General features: G+C 47.1%; 1 protein-coding gene across 1 annotated transcript in view; it reads right to left on the reverse strand.

Annotated features, from left to right (window-relative positions):
• Nucleotides 1–21338, reverse strand: part of LOC129702988 (interferon-induced GTP-binding protein Mx3-like) — a 108305-nt gene that overhangs the window by 41263 nt on the left and 45704 nt on the right. Inside the window, exons 7-12 of the mRNA XM_055645121.1 lie at nt 17761–17915; nt 13649–13787; nt 9821–10019; nt 9031–9109; nt 7982–8104; nt 3066–3210 (exon numbers count right to left, since the gene is read on the reverse strand). Of these exons, the coding sequence (XP_055501096.1) occupies nt 3066–3210; nt 7982–8104; nt 9031–9109; nt 9821–10019; nt 13649–13787; nt 17761–17915 (840 nt within the window). The remainder of the gene's footprint in view (nt 1–3065; nt 3211–7981; nt 8105–9030; nt 9110–9820; nt 10020–13648; nt 13788–17760; nt 17916–21338) is intronic.

A 21338-nucleotide genomic window follows, 5' to 3' on the forward strand; every position in this document is an offset into this window, starting at 1 on the left:
CCATCACTACGTTCAACCGAGGGGGAGGAAATTGCAACCCTGAACCAGGCGTTGCTTCAGGCATATGTGCATATACTTTAGCACCATCTCCATCACTACGTTCATTTGAGTGGGAAGAAATTTGTAACCATGAACCAGGAGCTGCTTGCCTGGCATGCCTTAAGACAGAGGATTTCTTGTGTTATAATTTGATTCATCAGATGTTTGTGATTGAAACAAACCCCAATCTTGTTTGACATAGATGTCCCAAGACTTGGCACTTTGCTCCGACTTGGGGTTGTCAGGTTGGGGTTTCCCTTCAGCAGCCGCTAGGACTAGCTGTGCAGATCGATGCTCTGTTGGTATCTTCATTTCCCAAACAGGCTGCACGTGCTAGTGACTCTTAGTCCTGCTCCCTTCCGGTGCCAACGCAGTATACAGGGAAGGACTGGAGCGCCTCTGGCCCCCATACGCCAGACAGTGTGGGAGAAATGCTGGAAACCTGCCTGGTGTTTGTCATAGGCAATGACGTTTACATGACTGAAAACCCTATCCCAATTAAATCAGAGACTTGATCACTTTATTGATATGCATAAAGTTGGCATCTTTTGGAAAGGAATCTTCCACAGTCCCCTCTAATTAGCAGAAATTACCATGACACCACCAGGTGTGGCTCCCACAGGTGCCTGATAGTCACAGCTCAACCAGGCTTCCCAAGCCAGGGGCTCTGGACTGCCATGGCAGGTCCAATTCCACTATGCCTTTTTATTGGTGTAAGTGATAATAAATGTTCCTTGTAATTTTTCTCTTTTAAAACATAAACTAAATTGGCATGATAAACATATTTATGATATTGCCAAGAATTAAAACCTGAACTGATATTATAAATCAGAGGATACCAGCACAATGGTGCAGCTAGTAGAGCTGATGCCAGAGACCTGGGCTTACAGCACCAGACCAGGCTTCGATCCTGACCACAGATATATCTGTGTGGAGTTTGCAGCTCATAGAATGTATTGGCTATGATCAAAAACGTGACCCTGTGCCAACTATTATAAATGCCAACTTTATTATAGCCATACATTAAAATAATATACTAAATGTGCTATAACATGTCTGTAGCAGCAACTCAGATAAATTTGATTGATGCTACAGCAGGCTGAACTTACCCAAGCGATATTTAAAAACTAACCTGTAGTAACACCCGCAATTTATGAATGTAAGTTTGCTGAATTTGTAACTCTGGCTGCCTGCTCCCGAGTGGAGCTGTGATGTCGGCAGCCTCTATAATTAGGGCCATCTGCTGAAGACTGTAACGGCTACAGCCGTAAACCCAGTTTTAAACGAGCCAGTCGGCTCTGAACTGAGCCATCCCCTGCCGTGCAGACTAACGGCAACAGCCACATGAAACCCTCTAACTTGAGCCGCTTGCTCTAGAACGGCCCGAAGAAAACTGACTTATCTTGCAGGGCAGCGCGAGAACGGCTCTGACTAGTGCCATGCGCTAGACGTAATGATGCGCATGCGGTCTGGTGGGCTTCTTCACGTAGTCACTCACGTGACTTCAAAATAAAACAGGGAATTATAGACCAGTTAGCTGACGTCGGTGGTGGGGAAGATGCTGGAGTCAATGAAACAGTGGTACATTTGGATAACAGTAACATGATCGGTCCGAGTCGGCATGGATTTACTAGAAAAATGGACAAGGGAGAACCAGTGGATGTAGTGTACCTAGACTTTCAGAAAGCATTTGATAATATAGGAAATTAGTGGGCAAAATTAGAGCACATGGTATGGGGGGTAGGGTACTGACATACCCTAAAATTGGTTGGCAGACAGGAAACAAAGAGTAGGGATAAACGGGTCTCTTTCAGAATGGCCGCCAGTGACTAGTGGGGTATCGCAAAGCTCAGTGCTAGGACTGCAAATATATATTAATGATTTAGATGAAGGGTTCAAGAGTAACATTAGCAAATTTGCAGATGACACAAAGCTGGGTAGCAGTGTGAACTGTGAGGAGGATGCTATAAGAATGCAGGGTGACTTGGAAAGGTTGGATGGCAGATGCAGCTTAATGTGGATAAATGTGAGATTATCCACTTTCTTGCCAAAAACAGGAAGGAAGATTACTATCTGAATGGTGTCAAGCTGGGAAAAGGGGAAGTAGGCTAATTCTCCATATGCTTTCAAAAGAGAGTTGGATAGAGCTCTTACAGATAGAGGTCAGGGGATATGGTGAAAAGGCAAGAATGGGGACTGAGTGTGGATGATCAACCATGATCACGGTGAATGGCGGTGCTGGCTCGAAGGGCCTAATCCTACTATTGTCTATTGTCTAAATGGCGCACTACTATGTTCAGGAACAGCTACATTCCTGTAACTATCAGGCACCAACCACTACTCTAATCCTACCTTGACAACAGAACATAACAGAACTTGGACTTTTTTTTTCATAATTGCATTTTGCATCAGTTTTTTTTGCAGTCTTCATTTAAAAAAAACTTTCTTGCATGATCTTAAGTGTTAATTACATATTACAATATATTACCATATAATCGCTGGAATGGGCCGTGAGGCCAGGGCGCAGAGCCAACCAGGGCCAGGCCCGACCGCCAGCAAATCGGGGAGTGACGTTGACGAGTGAGAGACACCGTCGGAGAGCGAGAGGGGTCGTTGGAGAGAGTGAGGGTCCGTCGGAAAGCCGTTGCCCGCATGAGTGCCAGCGGTCGGTGGAGGAGGCGCCGCTGAGAACAAAGAGGGACTCAGCGTAGGAGGCTACAGAGAACAAAGAGGGACACGGTGTGGGGGAGGGGGACCAAAAACAACAAGGGACCCGGCGTGGGATAGCCGCCAAGAACAAAGAGGTACCCAGCGTGGGGTGGGGGTGGGGGGCAGCTGAGAACAGATGGACTGGGTGGGTAGGGGGGAGATGGAAGAGGGACATATTGAATACTTCTGCAACATTGTTGGCGCCCCCTTTACGTGGCGACTCTTGCATACTTCCACCGTACGTAAACGAAGAATCTCACTGTACCAAGTACATGCAACAATAAAGCATTAGTCAATGAATATATATTTATGCTCACATTTTGCTACACGTTTATTCAGGTATGTGTTCCAATCACCAAACTCATTTCGTACTTTGGTGATGTACCTCACGCCATCTACCTTGTCCTGAGGTTCCTCCCCCATGGTCAGATTTTTTATGTGGCTGCAGAAGTTGTTGATTTTCTGGCAATTAAATCACAAATTTTGTGAAGTTATCAGCACAAGCATGTAGAAAAGCGTTAACCAATAAAAACGGGCCGAAACCCTTTTGCAGAAACAAGGAACTGCAGATGCTGTTTTACCATGGAAAGACACAAAGTGATGGAGTAACTCAGCGGGTCAGGCAGCACCTGTGGAGAATGTGGACAGGTGACGCTTTGGATTAGGACCCTTGGGACTCAACACAAAACATCATTTATCCACGTTCTCCAGGGATGCTGTCTGACCAGTGAGTGAGTTACTCAGCACTTTCTCCCCTTGGGTTCTGATCCAAAACATCACCTATCCATGTTTTCCAGGCACTGGGCCTGTACTTGCTGGAGTTTAGAAGGATGAGGGGCCACCTCATTGAAACTTACCGAATAGTGAAAGGCTTGGATAGAGTGGATATGGAAAGGATGCTTCCACTGGTGGGAGAGTCTTGGGACGGGAATGCCCAGAAACAGGGTGCCACTTTCAGTCTAGTCCCATCTACCTGCACTCAGACCATAACCCTCCATTCCTTTCCCATCCATATACCTATCCAATTTATCTATAAATTATAAAATCGAACCTGCCTCCACCACTTCCACTGTAAGTTCATTCCACACAGCTATCACTCTATGAGTAAAGAAGTTCCCCCTCATGTTACCCCTAAACTTTTGCCCCTTAATTCTCAAATCATGTCCTCTCGTTTGAATCTTGAAAGGACAGGCAGGTGGGCAGAGGAGGGGGGTAGCTCTGCTGGTGAGGGATGGAATTCAGTCCCTTGCAAAGGGAAGACATAGGGACTGAAGAGGTAGAGTCACTGTGGATTGAGTTGAGAAATTGTAAAGGCAAGAAGACACTAATTGGTGTTATCTACAGACCCCCAAATAGTAGCCCGGATGTAGGGTGTAAGTTGCAGCAGGAGTTAAGACTGGCATGTAACAAAGGTAATGCCACTGTGGTGATGTGGGATTTCAATATGCAAGTAAACTGGTAAAATCAGGTTGGTTCAGGACCCGAAGAAAGAGAGTTTGTAGAATGCCTCCGAGATGGATTCTTAGAGCAGCTTGTAATGGAGCAGACCAGATAAAAGGCATTTCTGGATTTAGTGTTGTCCAATGAACCAGATATGATAAGAGCTCAAGGTAAAGGAACCGCTTGGAGGTAGTGATCATAATATGATTTGTTTTAATCTGCAATTTGAGAAGGAGAACGTTAAATCGGAAATGTCAGTGATGCAGTTGAACAATGGGGACTATGAAGGCATGAGAGGGGAGCTGGCCAAGGTAGACTGGAAAGGAATCCTAGCAGGAATGGCGATGGAACAGCAATGGCAGGAATTTCTGGGCATAATTGGAAGACGCAGGATCATTTCATTCCAAAAAGGAAGAAAGATTCTAAGGGGAGTAGGAGGCAACTGTGGCTGACAAGAGAAGTTAGGCATAGAATAAAACTAAAATAAAAGATGTATAACACAGCAAAGAGTAGCCGGAAGCCAGAGGAGTGGGAAACTTACATAGGACAACAAAAGGAAACAAAACGGGCAATACGGGCTGAAAAGTTGAAGTACGAAGGGAAGCTGGACAGGAATATAAAGAAGGACAGTAAAAGCTTCTTTAGATATGTTAAGGGAAAAAGAGTAGCAAAGTCAAATGTGGGTCCATTGAAGGCAGACACGGGTGAAATTATTATGGGCAACAAGGAAATGGCAGAAGAGTTGAATAGACTCTTCGGATCTGTCTTCACTAAGGAAGACACAAACAATCTCCCAGATATACTGGAGGACAGAGGCTCTAATGGGACAGAGGATCTAAAGGAATTTTCATTAGGCGAGAAGTAGTATTGGGTAGGCTAATGGGACTGAAGGATGATAAATCCCCTGGACCTGATGGTCTGCATCCCAGGGTCCTCAGGGAGGTGGCTCTGGAAATAGGGGACGCATTGGTGATCATTTTCCAATGTTCAATAGGTTCAGGATCAGTTCCTGTGGATTGGAGGATAGTTAATGTTATCCCACATTTCAAGAAAAGAGCGAGAGAGAAAACAGGGAATTACAGACCAGTTAGCCTGATTTCGGTGGTGGGAAAGATGCTGGAGTCAATAATTAAAGAGGTAATAATGGGACATTTGGATAGCAGTAAAATGATTAGTCCAAGTCAACATGGATTTATGAAAGGGAAATCATGCTTGACTAATCTTCTGGAATTTTTTAAGGATGTGACAAGTAAAATGAAGGGGTGCTAGTGGATGTAGTGTATCTAGACTTTCAGAAAGCCTTTGATAAGGTCCCGCACGGGAGACTGGTGACTAAAATTAGAGCACATGGTATTGGGGGTAGAGTGTTGACATGGATAGAAAATTGGTTGGCAGACTGGAAGCAAAGAGTAGGAGTGAACGGGTCCTTTTCAGAATAGCAGGCAGTGGCGAGCGGAGTGCCGCAAGGCTCAGTGTTGGGGCCGCAACTGTTTACCATATATATTAATAATTTGGAAGAGGGAATTAGGAGCAACACTAGCAAGTTTGCAGATGACACAAAGCTGGGTGGCAGTGTGAGCTGTGAAGAGGATGTTAGGAGGTCGCAGGTTGACCATATAACCATATAACCATATAACAATTACAGCACGGAAACAGGCCATCTCGATCCTTCCAGTCCGTGCCGAACACATAATCTCCTCTAGTCCCATATACCTGCGCTCAGACCATAACCCTCCATTCCCTTCCCGTCCATATAACTATCCAATTTATTTTTAAATGATAAAAACGAACCTGCCTCCACCACCTTCACCTGGACAGGTTGAATGAGTGGGCAGAGGCCTGGCAGATGCAGTATAATATAGATAAATGTGAGGTTATCCACTTTGGCGGCAAAAACAAGGGGGCAGATTATTATCTCAATGGGGTTAGGTTAGGTAAGGGGGAGGTGCAGCGAGACCTGGGCGTCCTTGTACATCGGTCACTGAAAGTTGGCTTACAGGTATAACAGTGAAGAAAGCTAATGGCCTTCATAACAAGAGGATTACAGTATAGGAGTAAAGAGGTTCTTCAGTTGTATAGGGCTCTGGTGAGACCACATCTGGAGTATTGTGTACAGTTTTGGTCTCCTAATTTGAGGAAGGACACCCTTGTGATTGAAGCAGTGCAGCGTAGGTTCACGAGATTGATCCCTGGGATGGCGAGACTGTCGTATGAGGAAAGATTGAAAAGACTAGGCTTATATTCACTGGAGTTTAGAAGGATGAGGAGGTCTTTTATAGAAACATATAAAATTATAAAAGGACTGGACAAGCTAGATGCAGGAAAAATAGTCCCAATGTTGGGCGAGTCCAGAACCAGGGGCCGCAGTCTTAGAATAAAGGGGAGGTCATTTAAGACTGAGGTGAGAAAAACCATTTTCACCCAGAGAGTTGTGAATTTATAGAATTCCCTGCCACTGAGGGCAATGGAGGCCAGGTCTCTGAATGGATTTCTCTTAAATAGAGCTAGATAGAGCTCTAGGGGCTAGTGGAGTCAAGGGATTTGGGGAGAAGGCAAGCACGGGTTATTGATAGGGGACGATCGGCCATGATCACAATGAATGGCGATGCTGGCTTGAAGGGCCGAATGGCCTCCTACACCTAATTTCTATGTTTCTATTTTACTCTCAATGGATCTTATAAAAGCTTATCCACATCAACTCCGTCTATCCCCCTCATCATTTTAAAGACCTCTATCAAGTCCCCCCTTAACCTTCCGCACGCCAAAGACTAAAGACCTATCTTGTTCTACCTTTCTCTGTAACTTAGGTGCTGAAACCCAGGCAACATTCTAGTAAATCTCCTCTGTACTCTCTATTTTGTTGACATCGTTCCAATAATTTGGCGACCAAAATTGTACACTATATTCCAGAATTGGCCTCACCAATGCATTGTACAATTTTAACATTACATCCCAACTTCTATACTCAATGCTCTGATTTATAAAGGCCAGCACGCCAAAAGCTTTCTTTACCACCCTACCTACATGAGATTCCACCTTCAGGGAACTATGCACAGTTATTCCTAGATCCCTCTGTTCAACTGCAAATTCGCAACCATTTACCATGTAAGTCCTATTTTGATTTGTCCTGCCAAAATGTAGCACCTCACACTTATGCCCACTCTTCCAAATGGCCTAAATCTCTCTCTAGACTTTGAAAATCTACCTCATTAACCACAACACCGCCTATCTTAGTATCATCTGCTTACTTAATAATCCAATTTATCATATCATCATCCAGATCATTGATGTATATGACAAACAATAGTGGACCCAACAGATCCCTGAGGCACCCCACTAGTCACCGGCCTCCAACCTGACAAACAGTTATCCAGCATAACTCTCTGGTGCCTCCCATTCAGCCACTGTTGAATCCATCTTGCTACTCCACCATTAATACCCAACAATTGAACCTTCTTAACCAACCCTCCATGTGGAACCTTGTCAAAGGCCTTACTGAAGTCCATATAGACAACATCCACTGCTTTACCCTCATCAATTTCCCTAGTAACCTCTTCAAAAAATTCAAGAAGATTAGTCAAACATGACCTTCCAGGCACAAATCCATGTAGACTGTTCCTAATCAGACCCAGTTTATCCAGATGATTATATATATTATCTCTTTCCACTAATTTGCCCACCACTGACGTCAAACTAACAGGTCTATAATTGCTAGGTTCCAGCCTTGCTTACTCAGTATGCTGCTGTGGAACAAAGCAGACTAAACACAGCCATGAAACAGAGAGGGCCTTACCTCGATTAAGAATGTTATTTGCTCGGAGGAAGAAGTGGGGGCTGCGATGCCGTACTTCTTGAGGGATTGCAACGACTGGTTCAGCTTCGTTTCTATTTCATTTCGCAACTGAGGCAATGATTTCTTGAAAAGACAGATTAAGCAAGGGTCACTATTTTGAAAGTCTGTCTATTCTTGTGATCACCCCTGCAGTTTACTTCCCAGCTTATTCCACGATCACATGTGCCTACGTACCTTTTACAGAGCCTTCCACGGTCACAAGGAAACCCAGAGAGTTTTAAATGTCAATGCAGTACTTTTGAGCAAAGATTGAAAACAAAACAAAAATTCAGAAGAAACAATACAACCATTATCGCACATCAGCAATCTGTTGGAACTGAGGGATAAATGCTGTCTAGAATTCAGGGCGGCACAGTGGTAGAGTTGCTGCCTTACAGCGTCGATCCGTGCTGTACCTCTAAATGAAACTAAACTTTGGAGAGTAAGAGTTACTGTAACTCACCTGTGAACCTGTCCACTTGTTTTAATATCTCATTTGAAAGATAGCATATTTGGACTGCAACAATATCTCAATGCTGACCAAGGAACAATGTTTATTTGAGTTTAGAGATACAGCACGGCAACAGGCCCTTTGGCCCACCGAGTCTATGCCAACCATCGACCACCCGTCCACACTACCACGTTATCTCACTTTCTCATCCACTCCCCACACACTGGGGGCAACTTCCTTAGACCAATTGACCAATAAACGTGCCTGTTTTTGGGATGTGGGAGGAAACTGGAGTAGCCGGAGGAAACCCACAAGGTCACAGGAAGATGTTAACTCCATTCAGTCAGCACCTGAGGTTGGGATATCAGGTTTCCACATCACAACACCAAAAATAAGACCGTTGTTTATCCCGCAGAATTTTCCAAGAGCGCTGGAGTTAAATAAAACCAATTTTATATATCCCAAAGTTACTGACAGGCTTCAAGACGAACATTGCTGAATTACTTTAAAATGCAGCTGATCAGCACAACCCTGATTGTTTTTACAAAGTAAAACTTACAATAATGTGGTTGACAAGTTCCTTTGTAAGTCGCACGGCCAAATTTTTGATGCCTGCCTTTCCGTCGTCCAAAAGTGGCCTAGTTATTAAAATTGGGGAAAAAAGAATACCTTGGTCAAGGTTGAAACATTGCGGGATAATGGCAAACTAACAATCAAACAATTTTACATTGCTTGCAGATGGAAAACAAAACTCAGTTGATACAAAGCAAACTTCGAAGGACGGCACTATGGCGCAGCGTTAAAGTTGCTGCCTTGCAGCGCCAGAGACCCGCTGGGTATCAGGGATTATGGGAAAAAAGCAGAAGAATCAGGATAGAAGAAAGAGCTAGATCAGCCATGATTGAATGGCGGAGTAGACTTGATGGGAGAATGGCCCAATTCTGCTCCTATCATTTATGTCCTTATGAGATCCAGGCTTGACCCCGACTATGGGTGCGTTTCTGTATGGGGTTTGTACGTTCTCCCAGTGACCTTCATTGGTTTTCTCCCACACTCCAAAGATCATCCCTAGTGTGTGTAGGATAGCGTTAACATGCAGGGATCGCTGGTCAGTGCAGACACAGTGGGCCGAAGGGCCTTTTTCCTCGCTGTATCTCTTAACTAAACAATGTGAAATTTGACTCAATGGCGCATGTTGTCCTGGGACTGCAAGGTGACTATTTGGTGCAGGTTGATGTGAAGGCCGTTTGCACATGTAACTGGGAAGTGCTAAGCATGTTAGGTGTCTACCGTCAACACAATCTGCCATCTACACTTCACTTAATGGAAAACAAGTCTTCACCATTTACCCAAATTGTTCGTGGTTTTCAAAAAATGCTTTTTCCTTGGCGATTGCATCCACCAGTGATATATTTTCATTGATGTCGTTCTGGCCACGACACTTAACGATCATGTACCCCTTCGCCAGCTCTACTGTCAGGTTGTACACAATGTCAACTACGTTATTCTCTGTTCCTTTGTCCACCAGGTCAGGTTTGGTCAAAATACCTTCAAATTTAAAAGAAAATAAAGGGAAAGATGATGGAATTAATTTGCTGCTACTAATTAGTGGTGGTGGTGCCGGATATTTTGAAAATAATAAGATGATATGGAACTATATTTGTCACCTGTACCGAGGTACAGTGAAATGGCGGCACGGTGGCACAGCGGTTGAGTTGCTGCCTTACAGCACCAGAGATCTGGATTTGATAGACAATAGACAATGGGCGCAGGAGTAGGCCATTCGGCCCTTCGAGCCAGCACATTCAATGTGATCATGGCTGATCATTCCTAATCAGAACTCCTTTGCTGCCTTCTCCCCATATCGCCTGACTCTGCTATCTTTAAGAGCCCTATCTAGCTCTCTCTTGGAAGTATCCAGAGGACAGGCCTCCACCACTCTCTGAGGCAGAGAATTCCACGGACTCACAACTCTCTGTGTGAAGTACTGTTTCCTCCTCCCCATTCTAAATTTAGGACTGAGGTGAGAAAAAACGTTTTCACCCAGACTTGTGAATTTATGGAATTCCCTGCCACAGAGGGCAATAGAGGCCAAATCACTGGATGGCATTAAGAGAGAGTTAGATAAAGCGCTAGGGACTAGTGGAGTTAAGGGATATGGGGAGAAGGCAGGCACGGGTTATTGATAGGGGACGATCAGCCATGATCACAATGAATGGTGGTGCTGACTCGAAGGGCCGAATGGCCTCCTCCTGAACCTATTTTCTATGTTTCTAAATGGCTTACCCCTTATTCTTAAACTGTGGCCCCTGTTTCTGGACTCCCCCAACATCGGGAACATGTTTCCTACCTCTAGCGTGTCAAAACCCTTAGTAATCTTATATGTTTCAATAAGATACCCTCTCATCCTTCTAAACTCGACTATACAAGCCCAGTCGCTCCATTCTCTCAGCATATGACAGTCCCGTCATCCCGGGAATTAACCTTGTAAACCAATGTTGCACTCCCTCAATAGCAAGAATGTCCTTCCTCAAATTAGGAGACCAAAACTGCACACAATACTCCAGGTATGGTCTCACTAGGGCCCCATACAACTGCAGAAGGACCTCTTTGCTCAACTCCTCTTGTTATGAAGGCCAACATACCATTCGCTTTCAGATGCTGTCAGTATGGAGTTTGTACGTTCTCACTGTGACCACGTGGGTTTTCTCCGAGATCTTCGGTATCCTCCCACACCCCAAGGATGTACAGGTTTGTAGATTAATTGGCTTTGTATAAATGTAAATTGTCCCTAGTGTGTGTAGGGTAGTGTTAATGCATGGCAAGAGCGGTACTCGCTATCAAAACATGGAAGAGACGAGGGACACAACTTTTTGGAGGCCACGCGCGCATGAGGCTTCAGAGGCTCAATCCAGCGCTAAATGCATCTCAACTCTGCCTGTCTCACCGGGTTAATTACAGCCCTGCCTGGACTGACGGGACACCAGCGCTGCTTCTCCGCGCTGGCCATATTTCCCACAAGTCCAGGAAGGGCTATAGGCTCACCTGGCGGGACAGGCAGGGTTGACCTGGTTTAGCGCTGCTTCTCTGCGCTGACTGTGGGCCTGGGGCTGGGTACCGCTCATGTCTGACTCCCGACCTCTCTGGCCACCCGTGGGGGGGGGGGGGCACTCGTGACAGCGCCGGGGAGCCAGCCGGGATCGATCCTGGCTGCGGTTAAAGCGCAGGTTTGTGCCACGTCTCCCTCCTCCAATCACTGCACTCTATCCTCAGGCCCACTCAAAGGATGCTCCAAAAGACCAAAACTCTCCTCACCTGCAATTCACATGGACATCTTCAACCCACCCACTGCTCGACTTCCATCTAGACGACCAATTTGGAAGAACCCACCACCAGCTAATTTCACCATTCAATCAGCTTGGAAAAAGGAATGGGAGTCCAAGGATGTCCCAAATAAACATCTGGTGTCAGACCCCACCCTACCGGTCCCTGGCACCAATCTCCCAAGGAAGCAGTGGACGACGCTGAATAGATTCAGGACTGGACATGGCCCCTGCTTGGCCAGCCTTCACAAATGGGGCAGCAGTCCAACCCCACGGTGTGCTTGTGGAGAGCAGCAAACAATGCAACACTTCATTGAAGCATGCCCTCAACAAAGACTCAAAGGAGGATTTGTCACCCTTCATACAGCAGATCAAGAGGCAACTGCTTGGCTAAAGGACTTTGCATTCGTTAAATAAATCTCTAAACTTGAAAGATACATTTTAGATAAGCATATCAGATACCATACAAGTGTAAAACTGTAGTACACTGAGACAGTATCGTAGAAAATGAATAGTTTGTAACGTGTTTTCCCCTAGAGCATACAGACGTGTAAGTATGATGGTAAAAATGGCCAATGTACGATACCCAAGGATGTTAGTTTAGTTTCCACAGTACAGCTAGTTTAATTAAAATAAACATTGGGTGTTGTACAGCAAGTTGTGGGCAATAAAACTGCTCAGGAAATAGAGTTGTGTTGGAGAACTGCAGATGCTGGATTATACCGAAGATAGACACAAATATTGGAGTAACTCAGTGGGACAGGCAGCATCTCTGGAGAGAAGGAATGACGTTTCGGCACAAGACCCTTTGTTAGGGAGAGAGAGTTACAGAAATAAGCGAGTGTAAGAGATCAAAAGAGGCAGATCAAGTGGAGCATCTGGAGTATTGTGTACAGTTTTGGTCTCCTAATTTGAGGAAGGACATCCTTGTGATTGAGGCAGTGCAGCGTAGGTTCACGAGGTTGATCCCTGGGACTGTCATATGAGGTAAGATTGAAAAGACTAAGCTTGTATTCACTAGAGTTTAGAAGGATGAGGGGGTTTCTTATAGAAACATATAAAATTAGAAAAGGACTGGACAAGCTAGATGCAGGAAAAATGTTCCCAATGTTGGGTGAGTCCAGAACCAGGGGCCACCGTCTTAGAATAAAGGGGAGGTCATTTAAGACTGAGGTGAGAAAACACTTTTTCACCCAGAGAGTTGTGAATTTATGGAATTCCCTACCACTGAGGGCAGTGGAGGCCAGGTCTCTGAATGGATTTCTCTTAAATAGAGTTAGATAGCGCTCTAGGGGCTAGTGGAGTCAAGGGATATGGGGAGAAGGCAAGCATGGGTTATTGATAGGGGACGATCAACCATGATCACAATGAATGGCGGTGCTGGCTCGAAGGGCCGAATTGCCTCCTCCTGCACCTATTTTCTATGTTTCTAAGTAAAATGTAGAATACACCATTGTTAGCTAGTTCCGAAGTAACTAGGGACAAAACCTAATCAGAGGGACAGTCAGACTGGTCAGTGAATGGGAAGGGGGAGGGAAGAGAGAGGGACAGCAAGGGTTACATAGAGAAGACATAATTCATACCACTGGGGTGTAAGCTGGCCAAGCGAAATTTGCACTGGGTCTCACTCTGACAAAGGAGGGGGATTATATTGACTGGTGTAGCTGGCCTAATCCTGCACCTATTTTCTATGTATCACTTATGACCTTATGTGACATTCCATGGCACTTTACAGGCAGTGCAAGGGAGATGCCGCTGAGGCCTACTCAAAATACGAAGCCTACTCCAGGCCATTGTGCCTGTGTTGGGTACCTGGGTAAAGGGGGAGTGGAGTGAGGAAGTGTATGCAATTACCCAAAGTTCTGTCTCCAGAAGGGTCCACTTCCTGGGCCATTTTCAGTGCTTCTGTGGTTGCTATGTCGACGTTACAAGGCACGACCACAAGGTTAATTGTCTCTTGTTTCATAATAAACGATGTAATGAGTCTCTTAGTCTAGAATAAAGCAGACCACAGTTATAGAACCATGAAGAGGTTGACATCTACATATTGTAAAGGCACAACTACTTCAGGCACAAGGGCAATGGACAACAAAATAATTGTCATTTTGCATTTCCAGAGAATTACATTTCCTGAACTTAGTAGTGCACTATTTGTACCTCCTGCCCAATGATAACAGCTAGAACAAGCGGCATGGTGGCGCTGCGGTAGAAATGCTGACTTACAGCACCAGAGACCCGGGTTTGATCCAGACTACGGGTGCTGTTTGTACGTTCTCCCAGTGACCATGTGGGTTTTCTCCGAGATCCTCGATTTCCTCCCACACTCCAAAGACGTACAGAAATGTAGATTAATTGGCTTGGTTAATGTGTAAGTTGTTCCTAGTGTGTGTAGCATAGATGCAGGGCTGGATTTAGATGAAGTGAGGCCCTAAGCTATTTCACTTGTGAGCCCCCCCCCACCCCCCTCCCAATCCCCTACCTCCACGACTAGACAAGTCAAGTTTATTCATCACATACGCATACGAGATGTGCAATGAAATGAAAAGTGGTAATGCTTGCGGATTGTGCAAAAAAAACCCCCTACACTGGAACAGAATCACATATTCACATATTACATATTTGTGGGAGGAAAAAAGAGAAAACAACAGCAATTTTAAAACGACACCGCACAACAGTAAATTGGTACAGTAAGTTAGTCCCTGGTGAGATAGGCGTTTACAGTCCTAATGGCCTGTGGGAAGAAGCTCCTTCTCATCCTCTCCATTTTCACAGCATGGCAAAGGAGGAGTTTGCCTGACCGTAGCAGCTGGAACAGTCTGTTGCTGGGGTGGAAGGGGTCCCCCATGATCTTTGTTGGCCCTGGATTTGTACCTTCTGATGTATGGTTCGTGCAGCGGTGAGTGAAGTTCCCATAATGCGTTCGGCCGAATGCACTACTCTCTGCAGAACCTTCTTGTCCTGGTTGGAGCCGTTCCCAAACCAAATTATGATGTTTACGGACAAGATGCTTTCCACAGCCGCTGAGTAGAAGCACTGGAGGATCCTCAGAGACACCCTGAATTTCCTCAATTGCCTGAGGTGGTAAAGGCGCTGCTTTGCCTTACTCACCACTGCAGCAGAGTGTGATGTCCATGTCATATCCTCTGAGATGTGGACTCCCAAATATTTAAAACAGCTCACCCTATCCACAGTATCCCCATTTATCTTCAATGGTGTGTACGTCCTCGGGTGTTGTGCCCTCCTAAAGTTCACGATCAGCTCCTTAGTTTCTTTGACATTCAAGAGGAGGCTGTTGTCCTGCTACCAGAGTGCCAGATCAGCCACCTCCTCCTTCTCATTGTTATCGGAGATCAGGCCCACCACCACAGTGTCATCAGAAAACTTGATTATAGAGTTGGAGCTGAACCTAGCCACACAGTAATGTGTGTACATGGAGTACAATAGGGGGCTGAGGACGCAACCCTGGGGGGATTCTGTGCTAAGGGTGAGGGTGATGGATTCCCTCCCATCTTGACTACCTGGGGCCTGGCGGTGAGAAAGTCCAGGGCCCAGGCACACAGGGGGGTGTTGAGCCCCAATTCCAGCAGCTTCTCAGCAAGTCTGGTGGGGACTATCGTGTTGAAGGCTGAACTGAAGTCTATGAACAGCATCCTCACATAGCCCCCCTTCTGGCTCTCAAGGTGAGAGAGAGCGGTGTGCAGAACCTTGGAGACCGCATCATCCATGGATCTGTTTGGACGGTATGCGAATTGTAGTGGGTCCATGTTGTGAGGGAGGAAGGCACAGATGTGTTTCTTGACCAGCCTCTCAAAGCATTTCATGACTACCGAGGTGAGGGCCACTGGACGGTAGTCATTCAGACAAGCTGGGGAGGCATTTTTTGGTACAGGTACAATGATGGATCTTTTGAAGCAGGCAGGGTCTCTGGACTAGGCCAGGGAGAGGTTGAATATTGTCGTGAGCACCGGAGCTAGCGGCGTAGCACAAGACTCGCCCCGGGATGCCATCTGGGCCTACAGTTTTCCTCGTGTTCACCCGTGTCAGGGCCCTCCTCACGTCATGATCGGACAATGAGAATGTGTGCACATCCCCAGCGATGGACCTCCCTTCAGCTTCGTTAGCCAGCACGCTGGTGGTATTTTCGTTAGCCGGCAAACCTGGGGTGATGTTGCCCGTCTCGAAACGAGCGTAGAAGGAGTTCAGGTCATCAGCTAGAGAGGTGCCAGCACTTCGGGTTGAGGGGGGAGGGGGCTGCTCTGGTAGGTGGTTACAGTCCGTAGCCCCTGCCACAGGTATCTGGTGTCCTGCTGCTCTATCTGTGGACCATGACTACCCGACAGTGACAGTGTGACACTTTTAGATCCTACTGTATGTTGTAATTAAACAGTTGGTCTAAAATACATATTGGATTCATCGCGGAGCGGGCGATGCCTAACCTGGATTGCTGTTTGAAGCTCTGGAGTGTTGGGCCTGCTGCTTCAATATCATGGAGCTGTGGTTTGCAGAGCTCCCAGTCTCGGGCCGCGCTGATTTCAGTATTGTGGAGCCCTGGGATCCCTTTGCCGAGGGCCGCCAGCGTGAATTTCTGCCTAGCTCAGTCTGGACTTCGGGAGCCGCGATCTCCGGTAGGAAGTGACCGATTCAGAAGTCCAAGCCGCGGAGAATGTTCTCCCGTTCCGACGTCGGATGGTGACCCCCAAATTTCATTGTACCAATGACCATGAGGGGGGGTCCAACCGGAGGGGGTCCGTTGGAGACGGGAAAAGGGATCATCAATGGGAGCGATGACTACTTCGCATGGAAGAACGGTGTGAGGCGAAGGCGACGGAAGAAGAGCTCCAAATCGCGGCGGGAGTGGAACTCATTGAGGTGGGGACGGAGGGGGACAAAGGTGAGGCTTCTGCAGAGGACCGACCATTCGGTATCTGAGAGGGGGCGGTCAGGGGGGATGGTGAACACATGGCAGAGATGGGGGTTGGGGCCAGAGGAAGGCAGGTGAGTGGACTGAGGCCGAGGCGATGTTTGGTGGTGGGGTGGTGGGTGGTCAGGGGGTATGAGGACTGTCGTGTGGGTGGGGAAGAGCTGAGGTCACATGGTTTGAGGGGAATGGGGAAGACCGAGCGGAACAGCCATTGAGGTTACCAGGGTTAGGGGGACTAGCACTAGGACTCAGCGCAGTCAAACTCAGGGGAGTTAGAGTCTGCAGCATGGCAACTTCAGGCCCGGTGCTGAGTCCAAGCTGCAGGTAAGGCGACGGCTGCGGGCTGCTGGAGGGCAGTGTAGTGGCCAGGGTCGGCGGGCAAAGAGTAGGAGGTCCACTCCACAAAGAATATAAACCTCACTTGCACTTTAATCCCCCACCCCCTCACTCCCCCCCACACCACCAAAGCTTCCGGAATCGCAAGTACAGCGCAACCGATGGTACATTTTGTAACAATGCCACTATCGCACAGCGCCACTGATGGTAGGGTTTGTAACAATGCCACTATGTCAAAAGTTTTATACACCTTTGTGGAGCGGGACGAGGCCCCCCTAAATCTCGAGGCGCTAAACTTAAGCTTGTCTAGCTTATACGGCCCTGCATAGATGTTAATGTGCGGGGATCGCTGCTTGGTGCGGACACGGTGGGGCGAAGGGTCTGTTTCCACTCTATCTCTAAAACTTAAAAAAACTAATGTCAATATATTAGTAAATTGATTAGGAATAACAAAATCAGTGTGATAAGTTGATCAGCGAGTGCGCAAAATGTAAAGAGAAGAGAGGAGGTCCAATATTGCATAACCTTAAGACACTTCGAAAATACCTTTCAATAAAAAAATTCTGAAGATATTAGACGTGTCGCGTAGGAGATTTAGCATATATTTTGGATTGAAGATTCCACAAACAACAATGGGGTAATTCTCCCAGGGATGTTTTCCCAAGAAATTGTGAATTCAAGCCATCATATAGAAATACGATCCCCTTACCTGGTCTCCGATATCTTGGGGCTGGTTACCAACGGCGACTCGTGCGATACCCGGCAGGTCTATCAGAGTCAGGTCAGGGACATTGGTGGATTCAACTTCGAGGCTGATTAGTTCATGGCTGATTCCCACTCCCTTACCTGCAATACTGTCCTGGGCTGGAAACAGGAAATAAGTGAAAACATATGAAGTCAGATGTTCTGTCGTCCTCGAGTTCACAGCAGGGTCAAGCAGAAGACTCGCTTGTTCCAGGGTCCCTGGTGAAGTCTTCAAGATTCAAGAGAATTTATTGTCATGTGTCCCAGATAGGACAATGAAATTCTTGCTTTGCTTCAGCACAACAGAATATCGTTGGCATAAATAAATACAGAACAGAACAGATCAGTGTGACCATATATCATTGAATACATATATACACACATAAATAACAGATAAAGTGCAATGGGCTATTTAATGATCAGAGTTTGTTTCAGTTGAGTTTATTAGCCTGATGGCTGTGGGGAAGAGCTATGGATGTTGCAGATTTCAGGCTCCTGTACCATCTGTAGATGGTTATGCATGCAACCATATATGTAACTACCTCATTAGCATATCGTCCCTCCCACATTCTATAGTATAACTGTAGTGTCTGCATGTTCCCTCCCTGTTAGGTTCCAGTACGTGTGTAGACCAGTTGTGGTTAGTACTGGAATGTGTGTTATTAGTGTTTGAATAAAGACTTAGTTAAAGGACTATGGACAACGTCTAGTTTCCTTTACATGGTGTCAGACCCTGTAAATCTGCGCCTCTGTTTATCGGGTTTTTTTAAATTCATTTATCGTGTAAGTGTGTGCAAGGATGGCTTCGTCGTGTCGCAAGCCTTCCCCGTTAGTTTTTGATGCTGACATCGCGGAGCGATGGGAGACGTTTGTAATGGACTACAATCATTATGTGAACATCGCACACCACAATGACTCTCCTGCGCTCAGAGCATCCTTGCTGCTGAATCTCGCTGGTCCGGATGCCATGAGGAGAGCTAACTCGTTTGAATACCGTCCAGCAGTCATGGATGCGGCTGACCAGGTTGTTGAGCCTGCTGAATCTCCTAACGACCCTGCCTGTCTACTGAGAAAGTTTACGGAGATCTGTGACCTGCCTTCAAATCGAATCTTGGAGCGAACACGTTTGTTCTCCCGCAAGCAGCAGCCTGGGGAGCCGGTGGAGTGTTTCATTGCTGACCTCCGCCACCTGTCGCAGCGCTGTCGTTTTGGTGAGTTACGTGACGAGCTCACGCGGGACATACTGGTTAATGGAATGCTTGATCAAAAGCTGCGAACTGATTTAATGCGGAAACCTGACCTCACGTTATATGAAGCTGTGCATGCCTGCCGGCTAGCTGAGGTCGTTACTCCGGTCAACTGTCTGCTGATCGATCGGTGCTGAGAGCCTACGGTGGGGAGGAGCTGACTCCTGTGGGGAGGGTAACTTTCCACTGCAAGCTACAGAAGACATCTCGTGATTTATCGTTTTTTGTTTTGGACTGTGATTGTGTGCCTGCTAAGTAATCAGGCTTGCCAGTATCTGGGCCTGGTCGCATTTGACAGTACTGTCCATGAGGTGAGGGTAAAGTTAGACCCCGTGTCCGAATACCCCGATCTTTTTGATGACAAGTTGGGGAAGCTACCTCTCGTATACAAGATTGCCATTGACTCATCTGTCACCCCAGTGTGCCGTCCGTCTCATAGGGTTTCGTTTGCAATGAAGGACAAGGTTAAAGCTATGCTAGACAAAATGGTGAACCTGGGGGTCCTGGAAGCTGTCAGCGAGCCCACAAGCTGGGTGTCCACCATGGTCGCAACCATGAAGAAGGGCAAGAACGAGATTCGGGTCTGCATCAACCCGAAGGACTTGAATACTGCCATCAAGAGACCACACTACCCTATGCGGACTGTCGAGGATGTAGCTGCCCAGGTGGGCCAAGCCACCGTGTTTTCTGTTCTTGATGCCAGAAGCTCCTTCTGGCAGATTCCTCTGCACAGCAAGTCGTCCGACCTCACTACTTTCGCCACGCCTTTTGGGAGGTACAAGTTCCTCAGAATGCCTTTCGGGATTAGCTCCGCCAGCGAGGTTTTCCAGCGCTCCATGGAGCAGTTGTTTGCCGGGCTCCCATGTGCCATCATTGTAGATGACATCCTTGTGTACGGCCGGGATGTCGAGGAGCATGACCGTAATCTCCGCCGGGTCCTCGACCGTGCTCGTCAGATAAACCTCAAGCTGAATCCCTCCAAGTGCCGGTTCCGGCTGTCTGAGGTCTCTTACGTCGGACACATTTTCACCTCTCGGGGTCTGAAGCCCGACCCTGCTAAGACTATGGCTATTTCAGAGTTTCCTGCCCCTGTTGATGTTGCAGGTCTGCAAAGGTTTCTCGGGATGGTGAATCATTTGGGCAAGTTTATCCCGCGCCTCAGTGAACTAAGTGCGCCGCTGCGCCTTCTGACCAAGAAGGACGTTGCCTGGTCTTGGAGCCCACAGCACCAACTGTCTTTTGACGCTTTAAAAAAGCAGCTGATTGACATTCCAGTACTGCGATTCTTTGACCTCAAGCTGCCGATTGTCGTGACCTGTGATGCTTCCCGTTTTGGCCTCGGTGCTGCCTGCATGCAGCTCTGCGAAGGTGATTCGCTGCTGCCTGTTTCGTTTGCTTCTCGCACCATGACTGACACGGAGCAGAGGTATGCTCAAATCGAGAAGGAGCTCCTGGCTGTGGTGTTTGCCTGTTCGAAGTTTAGGGATTTTCTTTACGGTGTGCAGTTCACATTCGAAACGGACCACCAGCCGCTGGTTACCATACTTAATAAGCCCATTCATGCTGCCCCGGCCCGTTTGCAGCGGATGATGTTACAGCTGCAACGTTTTGAGTTTGACATAGTGTACAAGAAGGGCACGGAAATGCATGTTGCTGATGCCCTGTCGCGGGCGCCTTTGTCCTCCTGTGTACAGCATCCATATGAACAATCTGATCTGCATGTCCTCAACGTGAATTTCGTCCCGTCGAAGCAGTTACAGACACTGATTGAGCACACCGCTGCGGACTCTGATTTGCAGCAGCTGTCTGCTGTTATTCTGCGTGGTTGGCCCTGCAAGCCACACTCCCTGCCTGCTGCCGTGAGGCCGTTCTTCCTTGTTCGGGACAAGCTTGTACTTCGGGATGGTATTGTCATTAAGGGTCACAAAGTGGTTATTCCTGCCTCGTTGTATGACGCCTACTATACTGCTGCACACTCCGGGCACCCGGGTGCAGACGCCACCGTGGCCCATGCCCAAGGGCAATACTATTGGCCTGCTATGGCCAAGTACATCAAGGCTCGGGTTGCTGCGTGTGCTGCTTGCAACTCCACGGCCCCTCACCATCAACGACAGCCCCTGCTACAACAGCCGGCACCTGAAATGCCCTGGTCTTCGCTGGCCGCCGATATCTTTGAATGGCGTGGGAAGAATTATCTGGTACTTGTTGACTCATATTCATCTTGGTTTGATGTAGACCTTCTTCCCACCATCACCTCGGAGATGGTCATCAGTAAGCTGCGACGTCACTTTGCCAC

This window comes from Leucoraja erinacea, chromosome 13 (genome assembly GCF_028641065.1).
Source record: "Leucoraja erinacea ecotype New England chromosome 13, Leri_hhj_1, whole genome shotgun sequence".
NCBI classification, from domain to species: domain Eukaryota; kingdom Metazoa; phylum Chordata; class Chondrichthyes; order Rajiformes; family Rajidae; genus Leucoraja; species Leucoraja erinaceus.